General features: G+C 44.2%; 1 protein-coding gene across 1 annotated transcript in view; it reads right to left on the bottom strand.

The window, feature by feature from the left end:
* The window catches only part of TRIO (trio Rho guanine nucleotide exchange factor), a 218,637-nt gene that overhangs the window by 164,470 nt on the left and 35,164 nt on the right, over positions 1-19,003 (bottom strand). The window contains exons 7-10 of the mRNA XM_056854855.1: positions 17,592-17,723; positions 15,785-16,015; positions 7,843-7,965; positions 3,542-3,733 (exon numbers count right to left, since the gene is read on the bottom strand). Coding sequence (XP_056710833.1) covers positions 3,542-3,733; positions 7,843-7,965; positions 15,785-16,015; positions 17,592-17,723 — 678 coding nt within the window. The remainder of the gene's footprint in view (positions 1-3,541; positions 3,734-7,842; positions 7,966-15,784; positions 16,016-17,591; positions 17,724-19,003) is intronic.

Raw genomic sequence — 19,003 nt, 5'->3', positions numbered from 1 at the left:
ATATAGAGGAGGGTGCAGAGTTGTTTTCTGTTGCCCCAGAAGGCTGGAGCAGATCCAACGGGCTGAAATTAAATCAGTTTCCGTATAGATATTAGGAAGAATTTTCTAACAGAGTGGTTCCTCAGTGGAACAGGCTTCCTCAGGAGGTGGTGAGCGCTCCTTCCCTGGAGGTTTTTAAGCAAAGGCTAGATGGCCATCTGACAGCACTGCTGATTCTATGACCTTAGGCAGAACATGAGAGGGAGGGCATCTTGGCCATCTTGCGGGCATGGAGTAGGGGTCACTGTGTGCGTGTGTGGGGGAGGTAGTTCTGAGTTTCCTGCATTGTGCAGGGGGTTGGACTAGATGACCCTGGTGGTCCCTTCCAACTCTATGATTCGATGACTGTCTATTTCCTTAAGAACAAACCCTACTTTAGGTTTTCTATTAGAGACCCTGCTCTGAGCTGTCTTCACCTTCAGTGGCTAGGTAGGTAATGACCAGGAAAGAGACCTTCTCCTTGGTGGCTCCCCGCAATAGTAAAATATTCTCTACAGAGGCACTTGGTGGCCACCCTGCTTTGACAGCTTACAGGTACCAAGCGAGGGCAGTTTTATTCTCCCAAGTTTTAAGAGATGACCTAAGTTGTCCTGTTGGGCTTGTCACCAGCTTTTCACCCCAGAGAACAATTTTATACTAGTCTGAGGAATCTTGTTATGATCTCACACTCTATGACACATTGGAAACCTTGGCTGGCCAAGTCTCTGTCCAAACGTCAAGGGCCTGGGAACGTATGTCTTTTGCTTCATGCTCTCCAGTGGCTGCTTGCTGAACTTTGCTGGAAACAGAATCCTGGATTAGATGGACCTCTGACCTCATCCTACAAAGGCAACTCTTTGGTGCTGCAAGGGGCTCTTTCTGTGTCCTTGTCTAAATTTTTGTTCTAAAAGGAACAACCTGTGCTGTTTGTGACATGCTTTGCTATATACTATTATATATTACACATACTCCATTTTTTATCCTAATGCAGCACACTAAATGATCTAAAAACAGGCAGTATGGTATAGTCGTTAGAGTGTCAGAGGTTAAAATCATTCAAGGACCTCTTGGAGGCCTTTAAACCAGTATCTGAAGGATCCTTGTGCCCCTCCCAATTTAAGGGGATGCACGCCTGGTATGACCGGGAATGCCATCAGTTAAGGAAGGCTATCCAAAGATCTGGCAGGAATTTTAGGCCTTCTGGAAATTATGAGCACTTGAGACTGTTACTCCAGCATAAAAGAAAATATAGAAACTTAATAATACTTTTAAAAAACAGCAGTATATCCAAAAAGAGCGGGATCTGCTTACTGACACCTCTAGGGGAAAAGGCACAAAACGATTTTGGTCCCTGATCTCTAAAGTGAGTCATCAAACTTCAATGGGGAGCTCTATTTCTTCGCAAAAAATGGGTTCAATACTTTTCTGAGCTTTTTACGCAATCACACCCAATAATTGTTCAATCTCAACTCCGCGTCCAAAATTTACCATCTTGGCCCAAAGTTACTGCACTAAAGAGTGGCAGAGGACCTTGGAGACACAGTTTCAAATCCCTACCCTACAATGGAAACTCACTGGGTGCTGTTCGGTCAGTTATTCTCCCTCTTGGACTAACCGACATCCCAGTTCCGGTGTTGTGAAGATAAAAGAGAGGAGGCGAGAATGACGTTGGGTTCCCCAGTGGAGGAGGCATTTTGGTAGATGCCTTTCAAATTCAACTAATAGTTTCCTATCAACCAAACACCTGATCATTCCCCTGCAAGGAGATGGCCGTTCACGAATCCCCATCTCCTGGTACGCTCCCCTAGTGAACATTACATTTGTCAAACAACAATCTTCTGGTGGTCCCTGGCCCCAATAATGTCTGGCTGGCCTCGACCAGAGCCGGGATTTTTTCCGCCCTAGCCCCGGCCTGGTAGAATAGCCTCTCCAATGAGAACAGGGCCCTGCAGGACCTTAAAGAGTTCTACATGGGCCTGTAAGACGGAGCTATTCCACCAGGCCTGTGGTTGAGCCCAGCTACAGTTTCATTAAATGCTGGACTCCCTACCTCTCCCCCCTTCTATTTTTCTAATTGGGAATTATGTGGGGGGATGCTGGTTGCTTGTAGGCCCTGCTGTAGCTTCGTGCTATTTGGCGTGCCATCTTATTTATATTTATTCATATTTTATATTATGGATGTTTGGATCATGTTTATGGGGCTAATTTGAATGTTTTAATGATTTTATTGCAATTTTATGAATCGTTTGTTATATCTGTGAGCCGCCCTAAGCTCAGCTTTGCTGGGAGGGTGGGATATGAGACTAATAAAAAAAAAATTAAATAAAGGTTACCACTTAATAGCGAACAAACAAATCCAGCAGTGGCACAGAAAAGAGAATAAAAGCTTCTCAGACTTGGAGCCAAACTTGCCATGTGTGTTATATCAACTGCAGGCTAAGAACATCAGACAGAAAGTGGCGAAGGGTTACCAAAAGTAGCTTCAGGTGCCATGGTGAAGCATTATAATTTTTAAATGGCCTAATTTACTATTCAGTGACAGAGAAGGAACATAAACAATAGTTTGTTCCTGGAAGATAAAAAGTTTTACCATTACCAGTAACTGCTTCTTGACTAAGTTTGCAATGTAAGTCAGTATAAGTCAGTGTAGATATCCTTTCTAAAACCATGCAAAGGCTTACCTACATGAGTCATCCTCTGTTGTGCAAATATAAAGCAACCTCTACACAGACTGCACATGATTGGGGTGTGGGGGGGGGACAGCACCAGCCCTGATCTGCCTGACATATATTTGAACAGGAATAACACGAATTTGCTAGGTGGTCACGGTCACATGTGCTAGATCTGTGCCAACAAGCCCTTATCCTAATGTATCATCCAACAGACCACACACGATCTGTGCTTTAGGGGGACCTTGTGCTTTGGGGGAGGGAAGAGCAGACCCCACTAACCACTATGCATAAAACAGCAGCAAATTTACCCCATCTGCACAGGTCTTTGAATAGTGATCTTGCAACACTGGTAAAACAGGAAAATCCTAAAAAATAAGAAGTTATGTTTCCAAAGCAACTCAACACAATTCAAAATGAAGAGTATTAATCATAATTACCATAATATGAAGGACAAAACCCTTATTCCACCCTTCTGCACAAGATTGTAAGGCCTGCCAATATACCAATAATTTCATTCACACAAACTGATGGAAGTACCCCTATGTCTTACTACAAAACCTACGTTGAGCTTCCACTTCAATATCAGATGTTCTCCTGCTAAGGCATGTAAATTGCATATGTTATATAAGGGCGCATCTCCCCCACAAAGGTTAATCCCATTTGAAACTGAGAACTGTCCTGACTTCCACCTGCCTTGAACTCCTGGCCCTATTACAGATCCCTAGAATGAACAGTTTCCCAAACTTTTTTGAGTTAAGGACCACAGCTCATGCTAGTTTGACACTAGCTTAAAGTGTATGGTATAAAACGGGGTGCTTTTACTGCCTTTTTATGTTTTATTGTTTACTTACCTCTTTAACATGGGTGTGAAAAGATACCGACATGTCCAGCAGGATCTTCCGCTGCTCAACGCGCCTCACAAAGTCCTGTATCCGGTCTTCCAGCTGATGGGCTGCCTGATAGATCTCTTCAGGGTCACACTCTCCCGTCTGCGCCAACTGCTCGGCCGCTTCTAGCAATTTGTCTGCATTGGTGTATGTGTTCTGTGGAGTGGGGAGAAAATAACTGTAAAGAGAGATTTCTGCAAGCAAGCATTTAGATGGATGGTCATCTCTCAATGTGTCCACAACTGGACATATCCACCACATGTCATCCATTAAGTCTATGCCCCTTTACCTTAGTCCTCGCAGAGTGAAGTTTGTTCAATTCTTTTAAATGTTTGCAGCTTTGCCACATTACAGCAGATTCATTCCTCACCTTAAACCAACACTACTGAAACAGTTATTTAGTACCAGTGCTCTAGTTCCAGAGAGCTCAGAAGAACTATTTCTCTTTTGACTGTTCAGGAATTCTGCATATATTGTCCAAAATCTCTTGACAGGTCTGTTCAAAACGCACTGGGCTTACGGAATTAACATTCTATTTTATTAAATATAATTTGCTAGTTTCATTCCAACTCACTGTTTGAAAGGACATTTAACTGGAAACAATACAGAAATAGATCAAAAAGGTACACGTTGTAAAGTAACTACTTGTCCTAATGCAACTGCAATTGACTAGGATGTGATTATATCTCTGTTCAGCGGCACCCCGCCCCTCCATAAATGTTTCAAACAATGTGATGTCAAGCATGCAAGTTACAGCGAGGGAATGTGTTTACTTCCACTACACTGAGAGGTCTGGCAGCTATAAACACAACGTGTTTGGCTCACTGGACACAACAACAAATATTATAGGGCAGCTTATCCGAACTGCTGGATCAAGAAGCAGAGAACCAAACACACTCCCGAAAGGAAGAGTCAGACTGGCTCATAACACACACATCATTTGAGGACTGCAACATCCTGGGAAGCTTTGTGCGTATGAACACGCAACACAGCTCTAACACAGAGAACTCTGATAAACCTCAATGATGCCTCTTCCCACTAACGAGCCAGCATGGTGTAGTGGTTAAGAGTGGTGGCTTGGAGCGGTGGACTCTGATCCAGAGAACCAGGTTTGATTCCCCACTCCTCCACATGAGCGGCGGAGGCTAATCTGGTGAACTGGATTTGCTTCCCCACTCCTCCTCATGAAGCCAGCTGGGTGACCTTGGGCTAGTCACAGCTCTCTCAGCCCCACCTACCTCACAGGGTGTCTGTTGTGGGGAGGGGAAGGGAAGGTGATTGTAAGCCAGTTTGATTCTTCCTTAAGTGGTAGAGAAAGTCGCCATATAAAAACCAACTCTTCTTCTTCTTCTAAGGTAGTTTGGGCTTAAGGGGCTTTTCTGAGGTTGCCCAGTGCCCACGGAAGCCCCTCCCGAAAGCTGTGCCAGGCAACATCCTTGTTATCCTTTCAAGCACCGAGTAAAGCCTGTCTTGCTGGCTCACTTCTCTTTTTGGCGATTCAGGGTGTCTTCTCCATTTCTTCTTTTTAATCCTTCTCTGGCCCTGCGATTATTGTGAGCTTGGGGTGTTACTGATGTTCAGTGTAGTTTGACACTGTGTGTAATTTTAAAATGTACAGCAGGCTGCCCTGAGGGCATCCCCTCAATCGTGGCAGAAAGGTGGAAGGAATGTTTTAAAACAAAGCAAAGTAAGCAAGCAACCAACCGTGAAATAATCAAGTTAAAGGAAATTAAAGGACACAGGTGAATACGCCAACTGCCCCGCTTAAGAAAGGATCACTGCCGTATTCAAATGACAAAAAATATATCAAATAAGAGACAGATCATGATTATATTTTAGACATAAACTAGTCATGCATTTGTGTTGTAATAGGTTATTAAGAAATTAACAGGAAGTAATTTGGGTTTATTAATAACGCTAAAGAGGGTAGTTATGATGCTAAATATGTTAATCATCAAGTGAGATCAATATTATGGATAGTAGTAATCTCAGTGTGATTTTTTTTTCTATATTCTGTATTTTTTGTATTAATGTTATTGTATTTGGTGTGTTTTTTCCTCTATCTTTTCTGTATTGATTATATTATAAAATTGTTAAAAAATTAAGAAAAAATGACATGGCACCACACTTCAGTGAAAGCAAGAATGGGTGAGAATGACTATTCTCTAGAGTTATGAAAACAAGGAAAAGAAACCAACTGACCTCAGTTGCTGGCCATGTAGGCAAAAAATGAGCAGACTGCTAAGCTGGACAGCATCATGCCGTCATCAGAACTGCCGCGCTGTTTCTGACTATAACTGTCATGAATGAGCATCAACGTGTCAGGGAAGGACAGTGTGACTATTCGAGCATGACTGGATTATCTCCTGACAGCTAACTAGCAGATGGCTCTAGGTTAGCACCCCTCTACATTTTTAAAGTGCACACTCCGATTGCATATGCTTCTTTATTTAATGTTTAACATATTAGCATTAGAAAAGAGCAAGAGTCCAGTAGCACCTTAAAGACTAACCAAATTTCTGGCAGGGTGTGAGCTTTAATGAGTCACAGCTCACTTCTTCAGATATAGTCTGGAGTATCCGAATGCAGTCTGGAGTATCTGAAGAAGTGAGCTGTGGCTCACAAAAGCTCCTACCCTGCCAGAAATTTTGTTAGTCTTTAAGGTGCTATTTCTGGCAGGGTGTGAGCTTTCGTGAGCCACAGCTCACTTCTTTAGATACTCCAGATTGCATTTGGATACTCCAAATTGCATTTGGATACTCCAGACTGCATTCAGATACTCCGGACTGCATCTGAAGAAGTGAGCTGTGACTCACGAAAGCTCACACCCTGCCAGAAATTTGGTTAGTCTTTAAGGTGCCACTGAACTCTTGCTCTTTTCTACTGCTACAGACAGACGAACATGACTACCCATCGTAATATATTAGTATGTAACACACAGGTAAGATAACACAAGACACCTTGCTAGCCACAGCAAAACATCTCATCCTCTGTCCACTAAATCTCTGGTAGCTGTGAGGCAAGTCTGATGCCGATGTCCCTCTTCCTCCACCACTTGAGTCAACTGGTGTGACTCTGGGCAATTCCGGGCAAGCAGGCCAGTGCCAGGATTCTCACAGGGAATGTTGGGCTAAGGCCTCAAAGAGACTACTTGAAGGGGGATACTCACAATTGCTGAGAACAAGTGAGTGATGATTTAACTAACAAAAGCATGCGCGGTTTTTTAAATTTAAAGCACACTGGTGGGTACAAACTACAAAGGGATTGTAGCCACAGAAAGGAAGCCTGACTGGGCAAGGCTGGTAAGCCCCCTCCCTCAACTTCCAGTTAAGGAACAAAGTTCCTCCCAGTTAATTAGAGCTTCTGGCACACCTGACTTTAACTCTTGTTGCTGCCAACCTGCCTGATCAAAGGAACAATTGCACTAATAAAAACGTGTCTGCAGGTAGCTGATACATCGGAATTAAGTCTCATTTGCAGCTGCTGTTTCTTTCCACACTGTTCCTCTACATTATATTTCATAAGCATTTTCTGTGAATTTCCCTCCGAATTTCCAAAATTCTCCCAAGATAAGAATAGGAAGGAATGCTTCAGAATCCCAGATATATCCAAAAACATATGAGCCATTAATAGGATCCTTTCCATGCTAAGAAGAAAAAGAGTTGGTTTTTATATGCCGACTTTCTCTATCACTTAAGAAAGAATCAAACCGGCTTACAATCACCTTCCCTCCCCCTCCCCACAACAGGCACCTTATGAGGTAGGTGGGGCTGAGAGAGTTCAGAGAGAACTGTGACTAATGCAAGGTCACCCAGCTGGCTTCATGTGTAGGAGTGGGGAAACCAGCCCGGTTCACCAGATTAGCCTCCACCATTCATGTGGAGGAGTGGGGAATTAAACCTGGTTCTCCAGATTAGAGTCTGCCACTCCAAACCATATCTCTTAACCACCACACCACACTGGATAAGGTTTAAAAAAAATGTTCTGCTTTACAGTTTTTGGGATGGTAAAAGTCCAGAGGCACAAAAGGGGTCTTTCCAAACAAGTTATTCCTCCTTCAAATGAAAAACTGGCATTTAGGAATAAGGCGTAGCCAATAAGGCTGCAGTTTTATCACGTCCAACTGCCCAAGCAAAAGCGGAATAGCCAAGCTGGTGTCGTACTAACGAATAGATGGGTCAACACCTCAAGCAGGAAGTGGGACCGAGGGCACCCTTGCAAATGAAGCACCCAGGCCAAGCTGCCGCCAAGGGCAAACGTCCTACCTGAGCCACTTCTTCGAAGTCTTCATGGCGCTTCTGCAACGCTCTGGCTCGATGCAGGGACTTCCCAACCCCGGTGTGTTTGCTCAGGAAAGCTTCCCCGTGGTTTTCGATCCAATCCAGCACCTGTAGGGGAAAAAGCCAGCATGAAGAACTCTCGACTGCGTGCCTACAAGGATGCTCCAGGTGGCTTCTGCCATGGCAGAAACAAACAGGGTCTGGCTGATTTAAAGAATCACAGACCAAAACCAGAAGGTATCAATTTTGGATTACTTCCCCATACCATCCCAGAAGTTCAACAAAGGTGATATTAAAATCATACAGCCAAAACAATGATTAAACCTGTGATTATCAAGCCCTGTTCCAGATGAACCCTGGCTCAGGGGTGTTGTGGATCTAAGAGTCAAGATAATGAAGGTACCATTAAGTTTCTCCCACATGAGTGGTCTTCATGTGGGCCAGTTCACAAGTTCACAAGGTTGGAAGAGACCACAAGGGACATCCAGTCCAACCCCCTGCCATGCAGGATCCCACAATCAAAGCACTCCCGACAAATGGCCATCCAGCCATCCAGTTGCTCATGTACAGTGGCTTACCCACATGGATCTGCAACAAGGCCCCTTACCGTGACACAGAAAAGTTTCCCAGTCTAAATGGTAGCCAAGAAGAGCCAGACATGCAGAGATTACAGCCAACAGGACAGTGGTTCGATGTGGACTTCATCTGGTGGCTGTTTCAAGCGTACTGGATCTCATGACTACAAGCAAGGACCTCCTAGGACCTAGGAGGATGCTTAGTGGACATAAGATCAGCATTGCCGGGTCACCAAAATTCCTTATTTCAACATCCTGACCCAAGAGCAGCTGACCAGATACGAAACCCACAAGCAAGGCTGAAAGCAACAGGAGGAGGAAGAAGAGGAAGAATAGAAAGAAAAGACGAATACTTGGTTTTTGTATGCCGACTTTCTCTACCACTTAAGGAAGAATCAAATCAGCTTACAATCACCTTCCCCTCCCCACAACAGACACCCTGTGAGGTAGGTGGGGCTGAGAGAGCTCTAAGAGAGCTGTGACTAACCCAAGGTCACCCAGCTGGCTTCATGTGGAGGAGTGGGGAATCAAACCCAGTGGGGAATCAAACCCAGTGGGGAATCAAACCCAGGAGTGGGGAATCAAATCCAGATTCAAGTCCACTGCTCCTAACCACTGCTCTTAACCACTATACCATGCTGGAAGGACCACAGCTCAGTGGCAGAGCATCTGGTCTGCATGTAAAAGGTCCCAGGTTCATTCTCCAGCATTTCCACTTAAAAAGATCAGGTAGGAAATGCTGTGGAAAAAACTCCACCTGGGACCATGAAAAGCCGCGGCCAGTCTGACAATACTGACTCAGGCAGATCAGTGATTTGACTCAAGTGTATGGTAGCTTCCTGTGATCAAAAAACAAAACAAGATAGGTCAGAAAAGTTTGTAAACAAATCATCAAACAGTCGGTCCTTGAGCATTTAGAAAGGATGGATCTAATTACTAAGAGCCAGCATGGGTTTCTCAAGAACAAGTCATGTCAGACTTTTTTGAGAAAGTTACTACATGCTGGATCAGGGGAATGCTGTAGACATCGTTTATCTAGATTTCAGTAAGGCTTTTGATAAGGTTCCCCATAATATTCTTGTTGACAAATTGGGAAAATGTGGTTTATATCCTATTATTGTTAGGTGGATCTGTAAGTGGTTGACAGATCATACCCAAAGAGTACTTGTTAATGGTTCCTCATCCACTTGGAGAGGAGTGACTAGTGGAGTGCCTCAGGGATCTGTCCTGGGCCCTGTGTTGTTCAATATCTTTATAAATGATTTGGATGAAGGAATAGAGGGGATGCAAGATTTTGACTCACAGAACTTTCTTGATTTATGTCACTACAGCTGCACGGCTGATATATATGCATTTTATATATATATATGCAGGAAAATGGAAGACTGATGAGATACCGGGAAAAATGGACTGGATATATAAGATGATGGAATTGATGGAGATGGCTTAACTTACTGCTTATATTAACCAGACTGACAATGTACAATTTTTGGGGAGTGGGAGATGTGGAGAATTTTCTGTGAAAATTATTTTTCGATGGGTCATTTTAAAGGATACTCTTTGATTTAATCCTTTATATTTACTTTGTATAATGATTATATTAGGATGATTACAGGAATATCAACTAGATAAAATAAGATACGTATAAAGTAACCGAGTAGAGGGGGATTATACTGTTAGCAAAAGTATATACAATTAAATTTTGGACAGAAGAGAGTGTAGGGGAAGTCAACTTTTCTTTTTTATCTTTTAGACTGGAAATTCTTATAGATTTTACTCTATATTGTTAAAGCATTAATCAAAATTAATTTATGATGGATGCAATGAGAAAATAAAAAAACTTTATTAAAAAAAAGGAATAGAGGGGATGCTTATTAAATTTGCAGATGATACTAAATTGGGAGGGGTAGCAAATACGGTAGAATACAGAGCCAGGATACAGGATGATCTTGACAGGCTGGAAAATTGGGCTAAAACTAATAAAATGCACTTTTATTAGCAAAGATAAATGTAAAGTTCTGCATTTAGGTAGGAAAAATCAAATGCATAATTATAGGATGGGGGAGACTTATCTTAGCAGTAGTGTGTGCGAAAAGGATCTTGGGGTCTTAGTAGACCAAACACTGAACATGAGTCAGCAGTGTGATGCGGTAGCTAAAAAGGCATATGCGATCTTGGGCTGCATCATCAGAAGTATAGTGTCCAGATCACGTGAAGTGATGGTATCGCTTTACTCTGCTCTGGTTAGACCTCACCTAGAGTATTGTGTTCAGTTTTGGGCACCACAATTTAAGAAAGATGTAGACAAGCTGGAACGTGTCCAGAGTAGGGCAACAAAGATGGTGAGGGGTCTGGAGACCAAGTCCTATGAGGAAAGGCTGAAGGAGCTGGGTATGTTTAGCCTGAAGAGGAAAAGACTGAGAGGGAATATGATAACCATCTTCAAGTACTTGAAGGGCTGTCATATAGAGGAGGGTGCTGAGTTGTTTTCTGTTGTCCCAGAAGGTTGGACCAGAACCAACGGGTTAAAATTAAATCAATAGAGTTTCCATCTAGACATTAGGAAGAATTTTCTAACGGTTAGAGCCGTTCCTCAGTGGAACAGGCTTCCTCAGGAGGTGGTAAGTGCTCCTTCCCTGGAGGTTTTTAAGCAAAGGCTAGATGGCCATCTGTCAGCAATGCTGATTCTGTAACCTTAGGCAAAGGCTAGATGGCCATTTGTCAGCAATGCTGATTCTATAACCTTAGGCAGAACATGAGAGGGAAGGCATCTTCTGGGCATGGAGTAAGGGTCACTGGGGGTGTGGGGGTGGGAGGTAGTTGTGAATTTCCTGCATTGTGCAGGGGGATGGATTAGATGACCCTGGTGGTCCCTTCCAACTCTATGATTCTAAGATTCCTTGGTGTATTAGCAAAGGTAGAAAAATTCACATGGAAAGGGTTTCCTGAAGGTTGAAAGTCTGAAAATTACTTATGTGTAATTTTTACCCCAATCCTGAGAGCATTCCCCTCCTCTCCCAAAGATCAAATCCAAATTTGAAATTGTACTATCAGGAAAAAACACATATTCTGATTTCAATTCACATTAGGTCCTAAAGATCATCCTAATCAGAATTTACTCAGCAAGTAAAAATTCCAGGACCTGAAGCCAAAATACACATCACTACTATTGTAATTGAGGCAGTAATGAAAGCAAGATGTTCCACTATTCTACAAATTCCCCAAAGATGCATCATGCTGGCAAGCTCCAGCGCAACTCAAGAGCTCTTTCTTTAAAATGGCGTTTAATTCAAACCTGTCCAAGCAATATTTTCAGGAATTGTGTGTCATGTACAAGCCAACTTGCACCCTGGAGTCTGCAAACAGTACAGCCTCGTTCATCACAGATTCCATTTCTGCTTGTATCAGTCAGGAATTACGCAACCTTCAGGGGCAAACCTTCATCCTGCAGCTTTCCCCCTAGATCTCTGTAACAAAAGTCTCCCACATCAGCAGGAGTTATTCAAATTAAAAAACAGGGGAGGTTTGCTCGTCATACTTTCTTCTCCAAAGAATGCAGCTGTTCAAGAAAAGGTCTTCACATGTTTCACTGTAATTATGAGTAATGGAGAAGAAGAAGAGTTGGTTTTTATATGTCGACTTTCTCTACCACTTAAGCGTATGCCGCTCATGTGTAGGAGTGGGGAAACCAACCCAGTTCAACAGATTAGAGTCCACCGCCCCAAACCACCGCTCTTAACCACTATACCATGCTGGCTCTTCATTACTTTGCACCATGCCTCAAAAATAAAAAAAATAAAAAAGGCTTTGTTTGAATATCAGGAGCTGGCTGCCTAATCACAAATTCCCTCTTTTCAGAAACTTCTCACTGATCTGCAACCACCCAAAAGGCTTCCTTTGGCACTGACTCGCCTTCATCCTTGCTTTGTACAAACTAGCATGTGCTAACTCAATGACAAAGTTAAGATACCCCAAGTATTATGTCTGCCCCAACCCCAAATTCTTCCACTGAAAAGTTCGCCTTTCTTTCAAAAGCGAAGCATATTCAACAGAAGCGGGCATTGTCTTTCGTGAGTATATTTTTCAACAGATAAATATTTTGAACAGATCACAGATATTGGAACACAGCTAAAGTTTCCAGACACTGTAGGGCAGTCCCACGCCTTGATGGCCAAGTCACATAATACCATATGCTTGGGAACTGGACAATAGAAATACCTGCTGGGGAATTTAGCTCCTCAACAGGTATGATGTAAGTTTGCATTTCCTTAGCTAATCACCCACCACAATTTCTGCTCTAATGCAGGGACTGACAATGGTTTAGAGTACAGAAAACCATTTTCTGAAAACATACAGAAAGTTTTTTTTAAAAAAAATTATCTATAGGTAGCGGTGTTATGTTTGCACTAGAGTCCAAGAAACCTGGATTCAAATCCCCATTCCACCGCGACAGTAGCTCACTTTATCTCAAACTAACCTACCTTACAGGTTAGGTTATACCACAATCATGCCATTCACACGGATAGAAATATTGAACACATGAAGCTGCCTTCTACTGAATCAGACCCTTGGGTCCATCAAGGACAGTACTGTCTACTCAGACCAGCAGCGACTCTCCAGGGTCTCAGGCAGAGGTCTTTCACATCACCTATTTGCCTGGTCCCTTGGACTGGAGATGCTGGGGACTGAACCTGGGACCTTCTACATGCCAAGCAGAGATGCTCAGTCACTGAGCCACAGGATTTGAAATATTACCCTCCAAAAGGAAAAAAATAAGGCAGGGAGGAAATATTTGCCCAACAACAGTGGCTGGCAAAAATCAAGTCACTCCAGGTGTCTACGTTTCTCACACGGTCAGTGTTGACAGATTCAGAAACACCCTAATTCAACTGACAGCTACTGACAAGGATGACAAGCTGGCACTGTTTCCAAACAACTGATTATGCAGATCAATATGACAGCAGTGCGGTTTTCTAAATTACCCGTCAGCTCCTTGACAGAAATCAAACCTATTTGGGCCCCCTCCCATTAATCCACCAGAACACCATCTAGAAAAGGCTAGCCCACACAATCAACAACTGTTATCAAGAGCCTCTAATTCACCTTGGAAAGTCACACTGGTCTACAAGCAGGTCTTCAAATTCCACAATCCACGAAGATAAACATTTTTGAAAGCAAACAGGCAACCAAGGCCCTTCGGATCAATAGGGCACTTCTACCACTGTTACAATTGCCAACGCCTTACGGAGCATCGTCCAGTGACTTCAGTGGCTCCATGAACACATGAAGCTGCCTTATACTGAATCAGACCCTAGGTCAATCCAAGTCAGTATTGTCTACTCAGACAGGCAGCAGCTCTCCAGGGTCTCAGGCAGAGGTCTTTCCCATCACCTACTTTCCTAGTCTCTTGGACTGGAGATGCCGGGGATTGAACCTGGGACGTTCTGCATGCCAAGCACAGGCTTTACCACTGAGCCACATCCCCTCACCCAGGCTGGTGTGGGTGGAATCCTGTGTGTGAGAGAGGATCCAACCTAGTGGCTAGTCAGCAAAAGCCTGTTTGCGCCTGAAAGCACATGTGGTGGTGGAAAAGTGCCGTCAAGTCACAGCTGACTTATGGCGACCCTGAAGGGGTCTCAGGGCGACAGGTTGGGAGGCGGTTAGTCATTGCCTGCCTCTGCGTAGCCTGAGAGAGTTCAGAGAGAACTGTGACCAGCCCAAGTCCACCCAGCAGGCTTCATGGGTAGGAGTGGGGAAACAAACCCGGTTCTCCAGATCAGAGCCACAGCTCTTAACCACTACACTATGCTGGCTCTCCTCTGAAGCCGTAACTAATTTAAATTGATGTGCCTCAGCCAGGCTTCTCCTTTGTCTACCTGGAGGCCTGTGTGGCTGATCTGCTCCTTGAAACCAACCTGTAAATAAATCTTACTAATCCTGCCTCAGCGATCTCGATAAATCTCCTTGTGTGCCACAAACCTCATGGCAGCGAACCCAAAGCCTATACACTCGCTACCTTTAGAACACCTAAACAAACCTAGATCCCCAAAATCACAGGAGGCTGTGTGGGTCCTCTTGGGTGGCAGAAAAGGGATGCACGAGATGTGGTGATGGCCACCGACTTGGAAAGCTTTGAAAGGGGAGTGGACAAATTCATGGAGGACAGGGCTATCAATGGCTACTAGTCATGATGGATATCTACTCCCTCCAGTATGAGAGGCAGTATCCCTCTTTATATCAGCTGCTACGGAGCACGAACAGGATGATGCTGCAGTAGTCTTGTTTGACGGCTTCCTAGAGGCACCTGGTTGGCCACTGTGTGAACAGGCTGTTGGACTAGATAGGCCTTTGGTCTGATCCAGCAGAGCCCTTCTTATGTCCTTATGAGCATGCCTATTCTATGAGGTGCTGTGGAACACAGGCAGGATGGTGCTGCTGCAGTTGTCTTGCTTGTGGACTTCCTAGAGGCACTTGGTTGGCCACTGTGTGAACAGACTGCTGGACTTGATGGGCCTGGGTCTGATCCAGCAGGGCTCTTCTTATTTCTTAAGGTAATGGAGAGCCCAAGACCAGAGAAGCTCCACTCGCCTATGACACTTATTGCTCTGTAGTAGGATTTATTTGCAGTTTCTTTCTCCGGAATCTTTTGCATCCTATTATGCTTTAGAAGAGCATGTTTATCACTTGTTTTTCAAACCAGTATAACATGAATGGCACATCTGCAGTTTGATTTAGTGGCATAGAGGTGTAGTGGTTAGAAGTAGTGGACACTAATCTGGAAAAACGGATTTGATTCCCCTCTCCTCCACATGAACGGCAGAGGCTAATCTGGTGAACTGGGTTGGTTTCCCCAGTCCCCCACATGAAGCCAGATGGGAGACCTTGGGCTAGTCACAGTTCTCTTAGAGCTCTCTCAGCCCCACCTACCACACAGGGTGTCTGTTGTGGTGGGAGGAAGGGAAGGAGAGTGTAAGCCGGTTTGATTCTCCTTAAAAAGGCAGAGGAAGTCGGCATATAAAAACCAACTCGCAGAGAGATTCAAAAAGCAACCGCTCCCAAGTCCCTCCTTTGCATCTCCTGACTGAGCTTAGACTTCACATCCTTCTCCATTTGTTTTTGCCATCTTTTTTTGTTTGTGACTGAGCAAGGCAAAGTCAATAATGGCTTTAATCTCACCAAGAAGGCAGTCTGCCGATTGAAAAGAGGATCACAGAGCACTCTGCTTGCCCTTAATTGCTGCTCACCTTCATGATAAAAGGCCACCTGAGATGAGAGCTGCTTTTTATACATGCAACTATTTTACAAGCATCAGCAGTGCTCCATCCCCCAAACACTTGAGGCAGTGAACTGACCTGTTGAACATCCTGCTGGAAGACGCACAGCTGAAGCCGTTGATGCAGGCGGACCTTCCGATGCTGCCAGATGTTCTCCAGTTGCCTCTGGTGATGTAGAACTTCATGAATAATATCCAGGACGTGGTGCACTGCCTTGGAGTAGTTGGCAGAAGCCGTCAGGGAGTCGGAGCTTCCAGGAGTCAAAGGCCGTTGCAATTTGTCAAGCAGGGACTTCCCATCCTGGCTTACCTGTACAGCAAAGACAAAGAATTAAAGCACTCCCTTACAGGCTACAATTCCCCTAAGTATTTGAATTTTTATATCCAAGTATAGATTAGTAGATTTCCATCTGAAGCATATGAATATTTATTATAGCAAGAATCCACCGAACTTCATTTATGCAAGGAGGGACTACGGATTTCCTTTCCAGGCATCTCCACTCTCAGTATAAACCCCACTTCACAGGGGGCGGGGCACAAATAGGAATGGGGACATGAATAATCCAAAGGCATACAGGTACCATCAAATGCGGCCTTCAGAACTCAAGATTTTGAGATAATCTAGCCATGGTCAGAGGATCACAACCTAGCCAAGGATCTGCATTTTAGCTACTCCCACTACGTGCCAGTTCCTTTTCAACATCCTGCTCGTGTTCCACAGCACAATGGGCATGCACCTCTGATCCTGGAGAGAAACTAGTATCCATTCTGACTAGTAGCCATGGATACCCCTCTCCTCCATGAACATGTGTGCTCCCCTCTTCAAGCCATCCAAGTTGGCAGCCATCACCACATCCCAGGGCAGGGAGTTCCACAGTTTAACTATGCATTGTGTGAAACCAAGAAATACAAAGATACGGAAGAAGACTCCTTGAGTGCTGATGCCTGTTTCCTGCTATCCTGAGGAGACCAGCCCAGCTGCACAATGACTTGATGGCAACGGAACTGACATCTTACTTACCCTCGGGCACAGCAGTTGTTTCCACAATTTAGGAAGAGGCAATATATTTTGGAGTGGGGAGACCAAGGAGGAGAAAAATGCTCAGGGTGTGCATGAGGCAGGAACAGTACAGGAAGGAAAGTGTAAGCTCAGTCTGCCAAGAAGGGCTACGACACAGAGAAAGTCCCTTAACAGGCAAACCTGGATAAAGACTGAGCGAACTCATTGCCTCAACAGAGTGCTGTGGACTTTGCAGGATGTGTGATATCGGCAGTGGACATAGCTGACAGACGCTGCTTTGCTCTCCCTCTCACAACCCCCCAATTTGTGAAGCAAAAGACGCATCTCTTCTTTTCTTTTTAAAGTTAAATACCCCTAACTAGCATATATTCTTTTAATCAAAGAGGCAGAGTAATGGTATTTGGGCATTTCTTCGATTGGCTTGCAACTCTACAACATCGTTGGTAACCAGCCTACCACATCACACAGAAACACAGGAACACCTGGCTTTGCCGATAGTTGCACATGCAGCAGGGAACTGTAGACCATCGCAGCTCTCGGTAGGGGCCATGGCTCAGTGGTAGAGCCTCTGCTTGGCATGCAGAAGGTCCCAGGTTCAATCCCCCAGCATCTCCAGTTAAAGGGACTAGGCAAGTAGGTGATGTGAAAGACCTACGCCTGAGACCCTGGAGAGCTGCTGCCGGTCTAAGTAGACAATACTGACTTGATGGACCTTGATGGTCTGATTCAGTATAAGGCAGCTTCATGTGTTCAATGTTCCAGTACGCAAATGCATGTTGGTCATGTACCCCTAAACATGTGAAGTCGCCATTGATTCTCAGTGTTAGAAACCAGCCATTTAAAATGGGGAAAGAAGGTTGCTTACCTCAGAATATGCCAGTGTAATGTGCTCATATATGCCTTGGTGATGATGGATCGCATCTTCCAAATCCTGCAGTTCAGAGGGAAGCTCTACTTCCCCACAGGCCTTACACCATGAATCCACATTGCTCATGTACTGGAAGAAAAAGCACACACAAACATGAGTTAGGATCAGGCAGGCAGAGGACAATGCAGGGGAATTTTCCGTCAGCTACCTCGATCTTATCTTTAATAAGAGCGCTCAGCAGTCCACTAATCATAGTACAATCTTAAACCAAATTATATGCTTCTAAACCCACTGACTTCTGTTTAGGATTGCACTAAGCCTTTTTAACCAGGTGCAGATGCTACTTCATTTACACATTTCCACCAATATTTCACCAAGTTTTTTCAAAAAGTTGCGTTCAGAGAAGAAATGCCAACTTACTTTGCTATCTCCTCTGCTACAGAGAAAGAGGAGTAAAAAAAAAGACTAGGTTTAGTAAAATGAGAATTCCTCCTTGTTAACTGGAGAGGGACTTGGAAGAGGAAACACAAACACACAGGGAAGTACTAAAATAATCTGAAGCCAAACCTCAATTCATACGTGAAACAGGACAGTTCTAAACTCATCCAGAACCTTAAAAGGAGTCAGCTGCAATCTCTGCCAACAAGCAGGACACCCTGATCATTCCCACAAAGCACACCCACATAACTAGACGGCTTATGATTCACAGCTTGTTTTCCTTCACTGAAAGGAGGGCTGCAATTAAGCACCCAAGCAGAGAGCAGAAGGAACAATTAATGAGACTAATTCAATTAATCCAAGCCAGACTCCTCCTTCACATTCAATTTTTATTTCTCTTCAAAGATGCATTTGCATAAGAAAAACAGAAACAATCAAAACCTTTTCTCATTTGGGCATTACCTGGGAGGCTGGAATATCTTAAATTGCCTTTATGTTTTCTTAATTTTGTTGCAGGGAGGTTAGCAGCCCTCCGAGAACAACATAGTGGGAGGAGGGAATGGGCACAAAATTGTTACCCTCTTCTTGAGAAACTTAATGGCACTTAAGTTTTCTTAAGGTAGTTGGATCCAGGCCACTAAATTAGGGTTCTCCAGTTTTTTCTTGCTTGGATCATGCTAAGAAGGCTGGAAGGGGGTTTACTGTGTAGTAGTAGTAATGAATGCTGATAACCAGTGTGCAGATTGCCTGTACGTGATGCCAGCATGGTGTAGTGGTTAAGAGCGGTGGACTCTAATCTGGAGAACCAGGTTTGATTCCCCTCACCTCTACATGAGCAGCGGACTCTAATCTGGTGAACCGGGTTGGTTTCCCCACTCCTCCACAAGAAGCCAGCTGGGTGACCTTGGACTAGTCACAGCTCTCTCCGAACTCTCTCAGCCCCACCTGTTGTGGGGAGGGGAAGGGAAGGT

Source organism: Euleptes europaea, chromosome 8, assembly GCF_029931775.1.
Source record: "Euleptes europaea isolate rEulEur1 chromosome 8, rEulEur1.hap1, whole genome shotgun sequence".
Classification (NCBI taxonomy): domain Eukaryota; kingdom Metazoa; phylum Chordata; class Lepidosauria; order Squamata; family Sphaerodactylidae; genus Euleptes; species Euleptes europaea.
This window is presented reverse-complemented; position numbering and strand designations above follow the sequence as displayed.